The 19900-nt window shown below is 32.9% G+C and overlaps 1 protein-coding gene across 5 annotated transcripts in view; it reads right to left on the bottom strand.

Moving 5' to 3' along the window:
* Clock (clock circadian regulator) overlaps positions 1-19900 on the bottom strand; it is a 114226-nt gene that overhangs the window by 34863 nt on the left and 59463 nt on the right. For all 5 annotated transcript variants that reach the window (XM_076865262.2, XM_076865264.2, XM_076865260.2 and 2 more), the window contains 6 exons: positions 19259-19407; positions 16292-16383; positions 10283-10372; positions 4581-4701; positions 553-666; positions 326-444 (listed from right to left, as the gene is read on the bottom strand). In XM_076865262.2, coding sequence (XP_076721377.2) covers positions 326-444; positions 553-666; positions 4581-4701; positions 10283-10372; positions 16292-16383; positions 19259-19407 — 685 coding nt within the window. The remainder of the gene's footprint in view (positions 1-325; positions 445-552; positions 667-4580; positions 4702-10282; positions 10373-16291; positions 16384-19258; positions 19408-19900) is intronic.

Below are 19900 nucleotides of genomic sequence, written 5' to 3' on the forward strand. Positions count from 1 at the left end.
ATTTTTTTTGGACTTTCTCTTTTAGTGAAGAAGGTGAATTATATACCAAGTATCCTAAATCTGGCACAAAAGCAGGGCAAATGGTGACACATAATCACTGGCTAACTGCAATATATGCTTAAAAATTACTGTTTTCATAACTCATTGTTTCTGAAATATCACAATCATAATCATAATCATACAAATTTAATAGCCACTCCTACTTCAATGCTTGCAGAAAAATTCAGTCATTCTAGAGACAAAAATTATGTAAAATTATATTAAAAATTATATAAAAATTATATAAAAACGGAAAACCTCTTAAGCACTTAAATTAGAAACATACCTTGATAAATTGAGGTGTAGCTAACCTGACAGTAGCTACAAAACAAATTCTATCTTCATAAGAAGGTCTATGTGTGCGTTGTATAGTTCCTTCAAAACCATTATGTGCAGCAGTAGATACTAAAACAGTAAGGAAATATGTATCATCAGTTATTCCAGTAAAATCTGGCTGTTACTTAGAAAAATATGAAGTTTTAAAATACATTCTAAGAGAAGCATTTAACTCACCACTGTTTAAAGATTTGAAATTTCCTATAAATCTCACATACTCATAGGTAGATGGCTCCTTTGGATCTATTGTTCCTCGAAGCATATGACAACAGAACTCTAATTGATTTTTTGCTGAAATAAATGATTGAAAAGTCAATATCTGTCATATACCACATGAAATAAGATTACAAAAGTTTTTTTCATTGTTGAATAAGTTCACATTTTCTTCAGCAGACGTCTTCAATGACAGATTATTTAGTCCATAAAAGTAAAGTACCTTCAAGAGCTATTTCACCTTGTACACACAACTTACTGTTCTCTATTTTTACCTGTCCTTTCTCATTTTTCACTCTAATTTCAAAGAAAGGTTTTGCTTCCCAACCTAAAGCTAATGCTTCTACTTTGAACAGCTGCTGTTCCTATCTTCTAAAGACCAGGTCTACATCACTTTTTTTTTTTTTTTGGACAGTTGCTAATACATTATAGAATTTAACAATTCAAATACAAAGAAGCTCTAAGATGACTGATGTCACTATTACCAAATAAGGCAACATTTAAAAATCATGAAAAGATGATTACAGAATATATCTAATAACTAATGGCCATGAATTTTCTTCTTTAGGTCCTTAATTTCTACAATTTTAAATTTGATCAGGTCTTCCATTTCAAAGAGTTTTTTTTTTTCATTTTTTAGTGTCAGAGATCTCCTTTCTTTTCAGTAAGTGTTTCTGTTTTCATGTATTCACTTCCCTTTACCTCATGCACTATGGCTTGCATCCTTGCACCTCTACTCTCCTAAAGCCTATCAACATTTTTACTGTCAACTTCAATAGTTTTTCCCTCATTCCTGTAACATGAACTTGCCTTCTTACCTATTGACTATTCCTCTGTTTTCTGCTAAACCATCTTCAAAAACTAGCAAACTTCACAAGGGTTCTTTTGATCTTCATCTTTTGAGTTCTGCTATAAACTGACTGGTCTTGGAAATCTTATTTACCACTCCATATCTTTCCCCAACACTAACATTTTATGTAACACAAATTCTCATATCATTATTTGCTTTCAGGATATTTCCACTCAATGTCCCATCAGTAATTTAAACTCGAAGTATTTGAAAGTGAATTTTTCCTGTTTCTTCCTAAGTTAGCTGTCCTCTTTGCCATATGTATATTTATTTCAAAGTTAGAAACCATATCCCTACTTCCTCTACATATCAATTTGCTCTCTTCTCTACCTATTACAAATCCCAAAGCTAATATGTCACCAGGCCCTGCTATTTATTTCACCAAGGAAACTCTCATAAATCATTTTTCCACTTAACACTTAGGACCATCAACTCAGTGGAGTCACAAATTGCCTTGCACCTAGATAGCTGAAACATTTATTCATTGTGCCTCCACTCTCTTGCCTTGATTCATCCCTTCCTACTACACTTAGACTGTTGCAAGCCATCCATGGGCTGTGTATGTGAGCTATACTCATTGGAGCTATATGAGGGGACAGGTCTGGCACTTCACACTGATTGGGCTGTGCGATGCAAGTGCGCCGCTTCTCTTGCTCTGCCTGTGATCCCATACAGCACCAGTAACTTGCCAAGATGTCAATCAATCTGCTGACCACAAGACACCACGAAGCAAGACTCTACCTTTAAAACCTTAATCCACGCCTTATTTGGTGAAGAACATTCTCTGGAATCTCCTTTGTGTGTCCCCCCTATAAAAATAAAGAGATTCTGGGTGCACGCTGTCTTTCCAGCACCTTCCAGTGTGGAAGCTGACCCTTAAGGTCGCAGAGCCATCCTACCCTCGACATGAAAACTACTTCTGTATTGTGTGACTTTTCACCATTTTCTTAGCTTCATGTTGCAGCCAGCTCTTTGGAACCCAGCTCATCTTGTCAGAGCAGATCACTGGTAAGACTTAGACTAATACTACTTTTATAGCATTGCTTCAACACTCAAGGATTATTAACACTTTCCTTCACTCACCACATCAAGCTCATGCTCTTTTATTATCAAAATAAATGGTTTTATCATCTAACTCAACAGGTTCAAAATCTAAGTATCATCGTCTTCCCAAAACCCTCCCCAGCTTGGTCACCAGTACCTAACATAGAGCCTACCGAGTTTCCCTACATAACATTCATATACTTTCCTCTTCATCCTTACTTTGATTACAACAATAATATCAATTTTCCCTTTTTGTCCTGAGTGCAGTCCTTTTCAAAATTTTTTACTCAAGTGACTCCCCTTTCACCCTTCTGATTATAAAACCACCCAAATCTCCTTCACTCTCTCTCCACAATGTAAAACATTAAAACCCTATAGGATGAAATATTAGGCTCTTTATAATTCTGCCCTTATTTCCCTTTCTAGACATAAGTTACATCAAATGTACCACCTTTATCACAACCAAAATGACCTACTGAACTCTCTAAGCAATGTCCCCTAAGTTTTAACACACATCAAACACTTTTTTTTCTGGGGAAGAACTTCTTTTGTGTATCCAATGCTTCAGGCACTTAATTCATTTATCTACTGAAAAGTAGTATTGCTGTTCTCATCTCTGATCTTAGAAACAGATGTCTATGGTCTCTACTTTATGCCCGATATTCTGATTCACTTCTATGGCCAATTCTGTCCTTGTGAGGGTCTCTAAAGCCAATTCCTTCTTCTTTGTCCTCCTGTTTCTCTCTCCCAGGGTCCCTTTCTAATTCTTCTCTCCTTACTCTACATATTTACCTCAAGCAATATTGTTCATTTCATTACCTCAAATACTACTTATAGGCACATTATTGGCTTTTGTATCTATTAGATCCAGTCAAATCTTTCTCCTAAATATTAAGATTATAATGACCTAGGTCAATGTCATACAAACTTGATTATAAAAAATTACAGCTAGGCTTCAAATGAATTCTCTCCCTGAAAAGCTAGCCATTCTTAAAAAAAGATAAACACCTGTATATCTTAATTTTTGGTCATTAATAAATTGTAGAATTTTAGGATTTAAATACAAAGAAGCTTTAAGATGATTGATGTCACTATTTCCAAATAAGGAAACATTTAAAAAACATGAAAAAAAATTATTAAAAAAGATGTCTAATAACTAATGGCCAAATACAGTGATGTAACAATTCTGAAGTTCATACTGAGTAACAGTGAAGAAAATGTTGTGCACTATTTGCCTAACAAATCTAGTAGAAATGTTCAATTATACCATAATATTTTGTGTTTTTTGATGATAAGAAATGTTTTTCACTATTTTGGTTCTTTTTATGATAAAGCATAAGTGCCTAGCACATTACACACATCCAATAAAAGGTTACTTAAATCAGTTTAATTTAAAAAGTAAATAATTTTTCTTTTAATTTAATAATCTTAAAAGATTTGCAATTTTTTCCTCCATAGTTTGAGTGCCCACTTAGTCCACAATGAACAAAACAAGAAGGTTTAATTATCTATATCAATAAATACAACATGATTTTATTCAAATATTAAAAAGATATTGATTGCCAGGTTTCCATTTCTGTATAAAACAATTTTATGGCTTAGCTGTGGTCAGATTTATTATAATAAAACAAGATGAAATTTCAGTTTACTTTGGAACAGATTTCAGATTTAAAATATGAACACAATTCCATTATATATAGATACATGTATACACATATACATATATTTTTAATATTTAAAAAGCACACAATAGGGTATAGGGAACAACGCTGTATTTTACATTTTTGTGTATGTGCAGGAGTACCTGGGATTGAACTCAGGGACACTCAACCACTGAGCCTCAACCCCAACCCTATTTTGTATTTGATTTAGACAGAGTCTCACTGAGTTGCTTAGCGCCTCGCTGTAGTTAAGGCTGGCTTTGAACCTGCGATCCTCCTGTTTCAGCATCCCAAGCTGCTGAGATTAGAAGAGTGCACTACCATGACTGGCTGCATTTTAAATTATTAAATATGTCTATTTTTCACAAACTTAAAAAAGTAAAGGATAAGGCTATCAAATATAATATTTGAGTTTGTTCTTCACAGTCACTACTTACATTTTAAGTATTCAGGAGTTAATGAATCACTTTCCAGCAGATGGGTAGAGAGTATTTTATAAAACTCTGAATGTTCCCCCTCTGGGATAAAATTAAATATACTTTGATCCACAAGATCAGACTGAAAAATAAATTTTAAAAAATAAAATAGTTTAATGATTCAAGAAGCATTTATTTTGAAAATGTAAAATCACTATCAAACAAGAGTATGAATGATTAGCTTTCAATTATCTAAGAAAACCAACAAATGTCAAGTAATAGAATACATCTTTAAAAACAAGATTGAAAAACTGGAAGAAGGTTAATATTACCCTCATCCTCCGATATTAGTATCATCAAATCTATGACCAATATGACCTAAAAGGCTGGCGTATTATTTGCAAAGCTGAGTTTTGCTAAGCTTGAACATTTTAAAATACAATAGGACTAAGAAAGTTAATCAGAAATCTCTGGCTACAAGATATAGCCTTACCATTTATTCAAACCTATGCTAAATGATGGTAGTAGACATAACTACAAAGGACCAGTGTCTGGTTAAACAAAAAGGAGATCTGACTTAGTTGTCATTTCAGTTGTCCAATGTGCCCTTTTGTTTTTATTCTATCTATTCCAGGCATCTATTCGATATTTCATTGTTAAAAAGTTCTTGCTCAAACAGAGCATTCTTGCTGATATATGGCTTTAATTATGATTCATTAATCAACAATAATTTGAGAAGCTTCAGGGTGCCTACAGTATGTGATGGCTGTGGAATTAAAGATGAATATGATAATATGAATAGGATAATTCTATCATGAACTACTAATGACAACCAAACTCCAGTGACTTTCACATTTTTTACTGAATACAGTCCATTCTATTTGATTTCTCTACATTTTCAATTGCCCTGTACTATCCTAGGAATACTGAGTGGGTATCTCAAGGACTGTGGAGGCAGGGATGAAGAGATTAGGAAGTAAAAAAACAGGAAGGTAGGTCTGTTTTCAACCAAAGTAGTTATGCATCCATTTTGTTTCTATTTATACATCTTTTAAGATTTTCTTTGAACAGCTCTGTTGCTTAAAAATAAAATCAATAAAACAACAAAAAAGAGTAAGAGAGACACTGGAGATGGTAGGCTAGAGAGGAGTGCTTGACTACTCCTCACATAAGCCATACATCCATATTCGTTCTGTTTTTCCTCTAGCCCTCAAAGTTCACCCCACAAAGTGAAACAGCCTTCCCCTACCACTATATATCAGTACCCTCCATTCTTTTTTTTTTTTTAATTTTTATTGTTGGTTGTTCAAACATTACATAGTTCTTGACATATCATATTTCACACTTTGATTCAAGTACCCTCCATTCTTTCAAAAATTTTCAAATTATTTCCTTTAAAAAAGCTTTCCCTTAACACCAAAATCCGCAATAATTTTTTTACTACTTATTGCATAGTATTTCATACTTACCATTAATTAATGATGTGAATTATTCACTTCCCAATAAAAATATTTGTTGTTTTAATGTTTATGTCCTGTTGCCCCATAAAGGATGAAAGGGCCCCATCTCTTATACCTTCTTCTTTCTCCCATCCAATCAAGGAAACCTAAACCCTGCCCCTTGCATTTAACAACTATTAGCATAATAAGTAAGTTATTTGGGGCTAACAAGCTATTTAATAATGGTCTAAGGGGTAACCACACCAAAACTGTTATCTATATCTTAATAAGGAATTATTCTAGAAGTTTGAAAAGTCCTAGAACTGAAGGAATGAATTAAAAATACAGGCTTCTATAATAAAAATGCTAGAAAAATATCTTGTATTGACAATAATATATCAAAGATAGTCACTGATACAAATTTTAAAAAGTCTTGATAGAAAAATAAGATATACCATTTGAAATAAAAATTTCATCTTGAGAATGATTATTGTTTTCTACTACTGTTTATTCTTATTATTTCTTCTTTATTTCAATAAATTGTAATCCAGTCTATTTTACTCTTGTTTTTCTATCTATAACTTCATAGGATGTGTCCTATTTACAGAGAAATAATTATGAATGGCTAAATTTAGAGTAGGGTCACAAGTACTGCTTCTCTTCCACTTTACTTCTTCTGCCAGATTATGAAGAGTGTCAAATTTTCCATTAACTGCTATAACTCAAGTTTCTTTATGAGGTTAATCATACTTGATGTTGTCATGAAATCCACTCGGTTCCCAAACACCATTCCAAGGTAAGAAAAAAATGGTAGCTATCTGAATCCTTTTATATTCCTAAACCATTTTAATAAATAAATAAATGTATTGCTGATTTAGTTATATGACATGTTTCTACGTTAGATCAAGGTTACCATCTAGTGGAAATTAAAATTACGGCCAATTATCTTTTCCCTTTGGTAGACAAGAGACAGTTAATTGATCCCTATATACAACAGCTGCTTAGGAGGGATGGAAAGCTCCTTTGAAAAAATGTCAAAGATATTTTAGATATAAGCAATTTTTAAACTTTTATATTTCTTACAGACATAAAGGTCAGAAATTCTGACCCTCTCAAATTGACCTTTGTTACCATCACATAATTATTCAAAAATTTCAAAATTATATTTCTGCATATTGTATCTTATACCAAAGACTGTATTAACTTTCCTAAAACACACTCGTGTCTGTTCTTAAACTACTGGGTTATGGCTGGGCACATGGCACATGGTAATCCCAGCAACTCCAGAGACAGAATCAGGAAAGTCACAAATTGGAGTCCAGACTCAGCAACTTATTAATACCCTGAATTACAATAAAAAATAAAAAAGGTCTAGGAATATAGTTCAGTGGTAAAGCATGCTTGGGTTAAATCCGCAATTATTACAAGAAATAAAAATTTTGAAAAATAAACTACTGAGTTATGGAAAGTAGCTAATGAGAGGGCCATCGGTTTCTGAATAGTGTAATTTTTAGTCCTGGACTCTATGAGATTACAACATGGATAAATCACCTTCCCTATGTTACCTGGCTAAAAATCTTAATAAATTCTTTCTCAGGAACACATCTAAGCAAGAATTTTATAAATTTTAAGTATTTATTAGACTAAGAAACAAGACCTGTCATTTCTGGCACTTCCACTCAATTGCTATACAATTAAGTCCAGTTTTTCTGGACTTCATATTTTTTGCCGATAATGTAAAGGGACCATTAATGATCTCTAAAATCCCTCTGGCACTGAACTATATGACTCTTATGATTTTGTTAACAGAAAGGGAAGGATAAAATATTTCTTAAATTTTGTTTCTAATCTTAAAAGTGATTATCAGTCATAAATAGGTTAAAGTGCACCCAAATAAATTATAAAATTACTGATTTTTTCAAGTATGAGATAAAGAAAATTGGTTTTGGTAGGACCCATATATAGACTTTTATAATTTTAAGTCAGTCTTATCATTTTAAATCAGATTTAAATTGAAATTGAAAAATTTTAAGTCATTACCATCCACTCATTAAAGTGGCAAGTTTTAATTTTTAAACAGAACTGAATTGTAAATGCTAAAGCCAAATCTAGGGATTTGCTAGTGTTTCTCTTCTTCTGGGCAAAAGTCAAATTCTCTTTTAGACAAAATAGGAATGCATATTAAAATACAAAAAAAGGATATCATTGTTTTAGACCTTTTATTTAGCACGATTTTTTTATAGTTCGTAGTTTAATTATTAATGACAATGCAAAACAGAAAATCAAATTTTTTTCTTATGTTGGATCTTAAACAAGGATTAGTTTTTTCAAAATAAGCTGTGTCAGTGATGCAAGGGAAAAAAGCCATAGTAACTAGAAAGTAGTTTTTTAAAAAAACTTTCTAATAAAGTATATTATAATTCAGTATGGAAAGAAATGGTCCCTTGGATCGGCAACAATCTCCCTTGCCTAAAAATTCACCTGTCAATCTATATTCTTTAGACATCACAAACAAAAACAAAACCCAGAAGATATTAATAACCAAGGAACCGGAGTGTGAGACACATGGGAACTCTCTGTTCCCACTGTCAGAATTTTTCTGTAAACCTAAAAATGATTCTAAAAAGTTAAAATTCCATGAGGAAATTGGGAGGGTTTTTATTGAGTGTGGGATGTTAATGATCAAACACTTGACTCCAATTAGATTTGTCACATGTTGCTTATTTCAAAATGTAATTAAACTTTCCCTCACAAAAGACTCACCACCAACGTGCCATTAAAAATAATTTAAAAAAAAAAAAAACAGGCACATCAAGTGGCCTGCTCATTTCCATCTACTCAGTAAATAATCACCACATGTCTGAGAAACCAACTAGAACTTCTAAGAATCTTACAACTAACCTAACAAATCCAAGTGAACAAAATGAGAGTTTACTCAAGTATGTAGAAGGTGAAAGACAACAGACACCAGAGGCCTCAAATTCTGAATGGAGTTCAAGGACACCATCGAGAAGCAGGTTTTTGCTAATGATGCTCTCATTATGACTAAACAAAAAGTTAACATATAGTTACACAAATGAAAGAAAAACCAATACAACTCTACATGGCTTAAAAGTATATAAAATATACTCATTACTATACTTATTCTCATATTACTTACATCATGGCTTATTCATACAAAGGGATTCTTTCCCTAGGTTTTCTTGCTATGCAAATTTTAAAAAAAAATAGTTGCCCAAATAATCCGCTTGGTCTACCCTTCTCTCTGTCCATTCTAGTTTACTTACATGCTGTTATAATCTCATGCTTTGCTCAGATAATTTTTTAGATGTTGGGTTCATCACCTACTATTTGAGCCTATTGGAAAGAAAGTCCCCCGTCCCCCCGCAGAAAAGCGGTAAAAATATAGTCATTTTCTATGTGAACCAAAGATATCAGTACATCACTCAATGCCTGGCTTTAAGTGTAGAGTCCATTCTCTTTATGAAGTATGAAGTAGCACAGTTACCAAAGAGAATTACTGCTTTTCAATATCTCTTAAAAGTGACATTTGCAGGGCAATTTATTTGCATTGTTATGAATTATCAAAAGAAAGACATTTTAAGACTAATTTATTAATAATGTTAGAATATCTATACTTCAAGAGCCAGTTTAGATAAGAACTATTAAATAAAAAATGCAAATTCATTTCAAATACCATCAACTGCAGCAGAACACTTAACAAGTGTTTGACACAGAAAAGATGTACAAAACATACATGTTAAATGAAAAAGCAAACACAATTTAGGTATTCACTACCCTTCTCACAATTACACATTTTTTTTCTAATTCTTTATACCTTCAGTAGTATTGACAATGAACTAAGTATGGTCATTATTACATTATCAATTTAAGTCATAGCAAAAAGTTCTGCACCCACTATTTTTAGTATATTTTTATAAGTCGTTCCTTTGAGAAAATTATTTGAGTTAGCCTACTTGCAACAGTATCTCAGCAGAACATTGATTATTCTCAATATATTCTCAGTGTTTTACCACCTTCATCAGACTGATTAAAAAGGAAACACTAAAAAGTTAGCATTAGAATAAAGAAGGGAAGAACAACCAAGATTCAAGTGCAGTTGAATATTCAATTACCACAGATTAGAGTGATGACTGATTTGAGAAAAGACATACTTAGAGCTTTTATCCCCACCCTTAATCACTGTTCAACACTGCTCTCAAGTCTTTAGGATATTTAAAATGGACATGAATTAAGAAAGAGACTGTAGGATTTTATACTCACTGGCAAATGCTCAAGTAATGAAGTTACACTCTCAGACACATATATAATACTTCCATCTGTCATGATTGCTAAAAAAAAACCATCAAGAGCCTGAAATTAAACATAATGGTCAGTTAAATGAAAAAAGTATTTAACAGGACAGAAATAAGATAAATGTCTAGGGACATAACATGGAAATATCCATAGTACTGACCTATCTTTTCCCCTTTATAGTACCTTTAAATGTATTATTTATGTATCTTTAAATGTCTTATGGGGGGAATCACTCTCTGGCTATCTACTGAACAGTTGATTTCTATACATAAAGACTAAAGTTCTGCCTTTATCACTATATACATTATACAATCCAACTATATATATAACATGGCTTAAAAATGCTAACATCTTCAAAGTATACATACTACCAATAATACACCGTCAGCACAAAAGAGAACACATCATTATTATTTTGGATATGTATATTAACAGAGAAGTGTATTATTGAAATGTAGGGAGATACATAGGTAATAAAATAAAGGAAGTGGTAGGGATATTAAGTGCAAAACTAGGCTGAGGCCAAATCATCAAAGCCTCAAATACCAAGTTAAGTCACAAAGACTTAATTCTATACACAATGGGAAGTCAATACATTTTAGCTCCCTAAAATGTGCTTTAAAGAGAGTAGTCTAGAAGAAGTGTATAAAATGGACTTAGAGGGAACAGAGGACTGAGTCAGTGGCTTTTGGGAAATTATTCATGGGATTCTGAAAGAAATTCTAATAAGAGGAAAAGAGAAGAAAAGATTTATTAGGTGAGCACTGAGAAATATGAACTTCTTTGGGAGAGATGTTAGACCATCTTGCTGTTAGACTTAACAACAAAACAATCCTACATTTCATATTTTCCAAAGTATTTTCATTTGAGAACTCTAGGAACAGAAATGACAGCTGAAGAAATGAGATCTTCAAAAGACAGAAACATGCCAAAAACAAATACTAGGAAGAATGACCTGCATATAGGGATGAGAAGAAGAGGAGAATACACGGTCATTAAAGAAGCGGATAAAAGCTGGACTTGGCACATCCTGTAATCCCAGCTACTCAGGAAGCTAAAATAGGAGGATATCAAGTTCAAGGCCAGGCTGGAAAATTTAGCAAGATCCTGTCTCAAAAATTTAAAAGCTGGAGATATAGCTCAATGATAAGAGTGCTTGCCCAGCATGAGCAAGCCCCTAAGTTCAATCTTCAACACAATTAGAAAAAAAAAGGTGGCAGAATAGAGTATGACAAGGTCAGTGAGGATAAATAGGAGTGAAATCAAATAGGATAAGGAATAAGGAAATGAAGTTTGTTGATTTTCACAAGAGTTATGTCAACAGGAAGGCAAATAAGACTCTGATGAGTTTAGAATGAGTGGGTAATAAGAGGCTAACATAACCCACTCATTCATAAACTTTATTAGGTGAGCACTAAGAAACAGTCCTCCCTGAAAAGGAAGGAGGGAGGGAGGGAAGGAGAGAGGGAAGGAGGAGAGGAGGGAGGGAGAGAAGGGAGGAGGGAGGGAGGGAAGAAGGGGAGGAGGGAGAGAGGGGTGGAGGGAAGGGAGGAGGGGTGGAGGGAAGGGAGGAGGGAGGGAGGGAAGGAGGAGGAGGAGGGAGGGAGGAAAAAAAAAACAGTTTTAAGGGGACCAAGTATTAGGGGAATGCATTTAAACAACAACAAAAGAATAATCAGGATATCTGAGGCTGAGAAAAAGGAAGATCCAGTGGACAGCTAAAGATAATTTCTTTTTAATTAAAGAGTGCTCTCATAGGACAGTAACCTTTGGTAGGAACAAAGCAAATCTTAGTTTTCTTTATATCTGAAGTACCCAACATATGGTATAAGTAAAAACTTTTGATAGTATATAACTTATGAACCTGGGAATGAAAGCAACCTCTAGTTCTAAGTAACTGCTGAGATTACAGAAATAGTACTCCTCTACCTCCTCTGCTCTTGAGGGAAGAAATCTGGACAGCAGAGAAAACTTATTTTGAGTAGATCTCTATCTTCTAGAATGGCTCAGGCAAACCCATATTAGTTAATTGAAGAGGAGAGTAGAAATCTTGTAATTTAAGCCAATTTATAAATTATTTTTAAAACTCTTTAATAAAATAATACCAGTATTATTCCACTATTAGTAATTGTCTTATTATTGTTGTTATTTTTAGTAGGGCCAAAATGATTTTAAGAAGAAACCTGTGCTTTTCTCATGTGAAGCTAGACTGTGTTACCAATGATAACAAATCAACATTTACTATAATATATCTACTTGCTATTAGGTCATTTGCTATAAATTGATTGCAGTGCGTCTCTCTTCTGTAAAGAGAAATGAATTGAAATCAGAATTTCACTTCTAGATCTAAAGCCCGATCTTTTCCTCTTTCAAAACAGGCAGAGAGTAAGCAAAGAAAAGCCTCCAATTGTATCTTGCCAAAGTCTTGACACAGAAGGACACTGAGTGTCCATACACCTTTTGAGTGAGGGACATAATTTCCCATGAGGTAGGTGTATATCAAAAACTAAAGATTCCCTGAGGAGTAGTATTAGAGAGACGCAGAGAACCATTCTCATCTCAAGAATGAAGACTATGAAGCCTCCCCCACATTGTATGAAAAAAAGGGCCAGAGCACATAGTTAAAAACCACTTGTTTTCCTATTTGATATCCACTTGACCCCCAGCAGTGATTGTTTAGTTGGGAGAAAAGTAGAATGCAAATTCTAAGGAAGGGAACAAAAGTTCCTTGTGGATCTACAGCAAAGATAAAGAGCACAAACCCTCTCCTTGTAGATTACTGGAGAGACCTGACAGTTGCCAAGGGATAAGAAATATATACTAGGACATTACTTCACATAAAGGTGATTTTGCAAAGAATTGATCAGATTCAACTATCCTGATTGCCTTGCCTATTCCTTCTCCTTCAAGGGCAGCAGGAAATATTTCTCAGGCAACAGAAACAAATAAGAGAGGGGAAGAGGGGCAGGTGGCAATGAGGGACGGGAGAGAGACAGACAGCACCTAAGTTTTAAGTGAATTTTAAGACCTCAGTTTCAGTTCTTCCACTAATTTGCTACCTGACTGTGGACAAACTGCAATATCTCAGTATCTCTGTAAAATGAAGAAGAGGTTGAACTAAATGATCTAATCTCTTCTACTAGCAGCTCTGACATTCTAAGATACAGCCTACATCTGAAATTCTGCTGAAAATAGTAAGTGACCTGCTTATCTATAATCTGATCAACATGACTGGTCAAGAAGATAATAAAGCTAGGTTATATTCTGGCCAAATGAACTTCACCCTCACAAAGTCAGTTTTATTTAAGTTATGAATCAAAACTTTTCATATTCAATAAACAAATATGGAAAGACTTTAGAAATGTAAAATCTAACATATCTTTTGAATTCTATCTTTCATTCTGGCATATTAACGTCAGAATGTATATTTACTTAATAGCTGTACATATTAAAAATGCTTGACATATTAAAAATAAAGAAAAAATTTTTTTAGGAATGTATACTAAAATCTATGAAGGTAATCATGAGAGAATTATATTCTCAAAGTTCTTACATATCTGTTTTCTGTGTTACCACAACAAATGTAGTAATCTCAAGAATCTTAGGTTTAGTTTTTCTTTAATGCTTATCTATTGACAATTAATAAAAAAAAAACTTTCCATTAGGAAGAAATATTTGTAAATAACCTTTTAATGTTTATTGGTAAACATTAAGGATATCAATAAATGAGAGTAGATATTACACCAATTTTTTAATTTATAAGAATTTTTCATGCCAACAAAGCAAATAGTTTATGATTAATATTATTAAACAACATACGAAACGACTTGCAGACAATGATAATATTATCATAAAATAAAATTTAGAAACAGTTATTTCCTTTTTCTGTTCTAGACATTAGCACATTATATTAGCATGTACGACATATTTTTTGACAATATCAAACTCTTTTATAGAGGAAAAAACAAACAAAATTTGGGAGCTAAGGTTTATAAGTAAGTATATACTAATTTAAAGAACTAACTGCTGGTTACACAGTAAAAAGTTCCTTGCCATGGCTGACTTTCACTAAAAATAAAAATTTGGTGGCAATGTCCACAGTAACTAAGGGCCTGGGATCAGAGGCCAGTCTGCCTGCAGTGAATCCCAGCTGAGTCACCTACTTACTAGCTGTGTGATTTTAGACAAGTTTCATAATGCCTTTGTTACTTAATTTCCCTATATGGAAGTGAAAAAGATATTAATATCTACTTCATAATATTAGTTATTATGACACACAAATACTACAGTCTAGGATTGTTATGAGGATTCAGTGAGTTAACAAGTGAAAAGTGCTCAGTTATTTTTCAGTTTCAAAGTAGAGATTTAAATTTTACAACACATTTATATTCCAACAAATTTTCATAAGACAATGTTTCTGGGGAATACACAAAAACTTAGTCCAACAACTAACTGTTCCACCTAAAGTATAAGCAGAAAAACTCTAATTTGCAAAATACTTTGCTTCAGACTTTAGTAAATATACAAAGATATTTGAGACACAGACATTACATATACATATGTTATAAAGATAAATGCTTAATATCTAAAATAATAAACACAAAGGACAGAGGTGAGTACATTTAACAATCTCTATATCCTCACTTCAAATGCTTTCTTGCATTTATGTCTACTTTATGTATTTTTCTTGTCCTTAACTTTATCTCCAAAGCAAACTACCTCTCTCCTATTATAAATTTTTGTGGGAATTTGATACTAATTTCTGTATACTTTGTATGCTTAGGTGACACCTACATTATTCTCCATGGGGAAGGATTAAAAAGTAGAAAAGTAAAATTAATAAATGTAAGTAATTCAAAACTTTTGTGGTATTATCACTGGTTGTATGAGGTATTAGGTTCTGTTATTACAAGCAAAAGTGCTCTGAATTGTTCTTCAAATAATTTTGTCACAGAAGAACATCTGTTCATTTCCTTTTAAAAGCTTCTACTAAATTTCACTTTTTATTTTTCTATTTATATTTTTCCAAACTCTTCTTTTATTATTATTTTGTGTTATTTGGGGCAGATTTTAATTCAGGGTTTAAAAAAATAGTCTCCTGCCCAGTAGGATACTACTATAGACTGAATGTTTGGGTCCCTCTGAAACATTCCTATGTGGAAATCTAATTCATGAGATGAGTGTATTTGAAGGTTGGACTTGATTAGTGTCCTTATAAAAATGGGCCTACAGAGCTTCTTTGCCCCTGCTGCCACATAAAGTCACAGAAAAAAGATAAACCAGGCATGGAGGCACATGCATGTAATCCCAACAGCTCCAGAGGCTAAGGCAGAAGGATCACAACTTCAAAGCCAGCCTCAGCGAATTAGTGAAGCCCCTGAATCAAAAAATAAAAAGGGCTGGGAATGGGATTGGGATGTGGCTCAGTAGTTAAGCACCCCTAGGTTCAACTCCCCATACGGGGGGGGGGGGGAGTAAAAGCAAAAAGACAACCATCTATGAACAAGGAATCAAGAGCTCTCACCAGACATCAAGTCTGCTGATGGACTGTTAGCCTCTAGAACGGTGAGAAATAAATTTCTGTTTTTCACAAGTCACCCAGTTTATGGTATTTTGGTATAGCAACTCAAATGGACTAAAACAGACATATTTCATAATAATATCTAACATGTAATGAGTAATAATTCTACTCTTTTTCAGATGCAGTTGGTATAGTCTCAGGTTCAGAATTCAGTATAGACTTTCATTAAGTATCTCAAAAATTCAGGTACTGAAAATATAAAAATTTGGTGCTACTCTACCAAACAGTATTATTTGTTTATAACACTTGATAAACTTTAATTAAATACATAATTGCAGTGAATTAAGATCTTCCATTATTAACAACACTTCTAAGACTATGTAACAGTTAATCACACACCTATGATTTCTTTGTGGAGGAAAACAAAACTTTTCAAAAATTAATTCTGAACATACCTCTAACATTAATTGTGTAAACTCTTCATTACTAAGGAATGTTGGTTTCCAGTCCTGTCGAATTTCACTAGCATCTGACTGTGCAGTGATTTCTGTAAACAGATTGACACATTAGTGACATCCTCCAATCACTCCAATTAAAGATGAGAATGACAGGCAACAACATTTATTGGTCTACATATCAAGAGGCCAGGTTCTGTTGTAAAATAAAATATTTGTGTTAATGTGGGAAGTTATCTCTTTGTTAATACCAGTCAACGTTTTTTTGTTTTTTAAACCCTAAGGAACTATCTCTGATAGCCTTTATGGATGATAGGCAGGCCTGAGATTGCACTCTGTTTCATGCAATGACCAAATAAGTATAAGAACAAGCAGTTGGGCAAAGTGGTGCAGGCTTATAATCCCAGCTACTCATTTGAGAGGCATATAATATATGAAGAGTAATTAAAAGGCATAGTTACTAATTCCATGGAATATAGTCATTCTTTTAAAATTTATATTAATTACATAAATTTAGAGAAAAGTCTTAAATTCTCAAGCAAACCCAGTGAAGTTTAAACACAGGCCAATTTCACAGGGTTAAGTACTTAAGAATTACCCTTAAACATAAATTTTATTTTTGTAAAAATTATATATTCAATTTTGGAGGGAAAAATGATCTACTTAATGCTCAAATTAATCCTCTACTGTCAGAGGGAAAAGCATGCATTTTGAGCCATTTCATTCAATAATTATTTATTAAATTCCTATAGTGTCTAAGAAACTGATTTTATAAAAATGCCATCTATCAAAGGGTGATGAGATTAGTAAGAATACTATTTATAAAGGTAAAATGTAATGACAGTCATGGCAATAAAAGTGAAGGAAAGCAATTCTAATACATTTACAAACAAATCAACAGAATTTGGTAACTCTCTTATGGTGCTGAAGTGTATAAAAAAAATCCAAAAGTATTTTTAAGTTTGAGTCCTGGCTGACTAAAAAAATGGTGGGATAAAAATGAAAAAGCTAAGTTAAGAGAAAGAAGTGACTTGACAAAAGGAAAATGAAATCAGTTTTAGATGTACTGAGTTTGAGGAGACTATGCAAAAGAAATATCTAGAAGTTATCTGAAAATACGAGGTTGAATATTTTGTATCTAAAAGATTTGATAGTTTAACCCATTAAGTCTCAAGTTTTCAATTCTGCAAATATTTCAATGAAACTGATGTGGGTTAAAATAGGTTGGAAATCATAATCCAGAACTTGCATATTATTAATATTAGTAAATATAATAAAAATATGGTAAAAGTATAATATTATATAATATATAATACTATATTTAAGCATTTATAGATGTTCCACATCTGGGACAAATGAACAAAATGGGTTAATAGAGATACTACTGCCAAATCTATAGAAGGAGGCAACCAAGGAAAAAATGTAGAGAAATTAAGAGCACAAGGATAAGCCTTTGAGAAACATCCATTTATAGAAAAAGAAAGAAGGAGGAAAGTAATTTTAATTAAGAAAGGGAAGAAGCAGTACAATTTAGTGAAGCCAAGGGAAACCAGTCTAGTGAGGCATTACTAAGTGAGCTAGGGAGAAGTAAAAAAGAGGCACTAATTACTATCTCTCCTCCTGAAAAGTTCTGCAGTTTCATTTAAATCTGAAAAATGAAATATCCTTTTATCATTTTTTCTAATCTAGTATATCTGCTACCAAAACACTTGATATTCTTGAATTTTTTTTCCCCTTTGTGCTAGGGTTGTAACCTGGGGCCCTCCAATGATAGGTAAGTGAAGTGCTCTACCACTGAGCTACAAACCTCAGCCCCCTTCAAATTTTCTTTTCATGAATTGTTTAGTTAAGGTGATTTTCATTAATTAACAAATACTCAATTTTTAAAATATCATGTTTATTTCTCAGCTATAAACTGAAATTACCTTTTAAAATAACTTACAAGCTCACCCCCCCCTTTTTTTAAAGAGAGAGAAAAAAGAGAGAGAATTTTTTAATATTTATTTTTCAGTCTTCGGTAGACACAACATCTTTATTTTATTTTATTTATTTTTTTTATGTGGTACTGAGGATCGAACCCAGCGCCCCACGCATGCCAGCGAGCGCATTACCGCTTAAGCCACATCCCCAACCACCCACCCTGTTATAGATTATTTTTTTTTAGTTGTAGATGGACACAATACCTTTATTTATTTGTTTTTATTTTCATGTGGTGCTGGGGAATGAACCCAGTGCTCACACATGCCAGGCAAGTGTTCTACCACTGAGCCACAACCCCAGCCCCTTACAAGGCCCTTATTAGATGTGATCTTTTCCCTTCTTTCAAATCACCCATAACATTCCAACAAAACATGCTCCAGTTACAATGAAGTCTCCTTGCTTCTCTTTTGCATATGCTACCTTCTTTTATGTAAAATGAAGTTTTCCTTACTTAATCTAAGACTCAGTTGAAAAATTAATTATTTTAAAGTTTTATCTGATATATTCTTTCCTTTGTGTTACCATTGCGAATTTACAGTTTTTAAGCATTATTCATATCATGGTCATTTGTATTATAATTATCTACTTAATGTTTGTCTCCCCTGGCTTGAGATACTTGAGGACCAAGAATGTTATCCTGCATCATAAAGATCTAGGATACTGTAGGCACGAAATAACTGTTAGTTGAGTAAAAGAAAGAACATACCAGGAAATCTGTTTAATAAAGGTGATTGGTTTCTTTCATGTCCATAATCCAAGCTACTTGAGAGACTAAGGAGGAGGATTGCTAGTTTGAAGCTAGCGTGGGCAACTTTGCAAGATCTCTTAAAAACCAATAACAACATTATCAACAAAAAACTCTTTGAATAAAGTTGAGGGATGATCCAATCTTCCATATCTGTGCCAAGATCCTAACTCATTATACTTTAAGAGATAGTCTTATTCAAAAACAACAACAAAAAAATGTTTTACAAATTAAAAATTTACCTTTATGTTTTCGTAAAAAATCAATGCTCTTTTGCAAAACAGTAGATTTGTCCATCTTTCTAGCATTACCAGGAAGCATGGATCCCAGTTCTTTAATAAGAACATTAAATTGATCTCTTCGTTTCTTTTCAGATTTGTTTCTTGATACTCTAATGAGAAAAGAAATTAAATAAGCAGGTTTTTTTTAAACAAACTATTACAAAACAATTTAAAAACTCAATTTGGATGCAACATAAATTTCTGTAAATATAGGCAGTGATAAATATTTATTTCCAAGGTTTCCAACAATATAGGGTTAATCTCGACAACAAATTTTCATCTCAGTTTACCACTAAAAGAAGCTTTGATTTATCCAACATTTGACAAACATGTTTTGTATGAAAATACCAATAAGACAAACTGAGTTCACATTGTAAGTTTCAGTTCTCTAATATTCCCAAGGATTATAAATTTACAAGATTATGAACATTAATGAGATACATTTTATGGAAGTATATGGAATATGTATTAAAACTAGTGAATAGGAAAAAATTACCCACCTAATGTAAGTTTTAAACTATACACACGTCTAAAAATGAAACTTTCTCTACTCCTAGATTTACTCACAATGGTGAATAATCTATACTTCAAAGACCCAGCCTC

This window comes from Callospermophilus lateralis, chromosome 8 (assembly GCF_048772815.1).
Source record: "Callospermophilus lateralis isolate mCalLat2 chromosome 8, mCalLat2.hap1, whole genome shotgun sequence".
NCBI lineage: Eukaryota > Metazoa > Chordata > Mammalia > Rodentia > Sciuridae > Callospermophilus > Callospermophilus lateralis.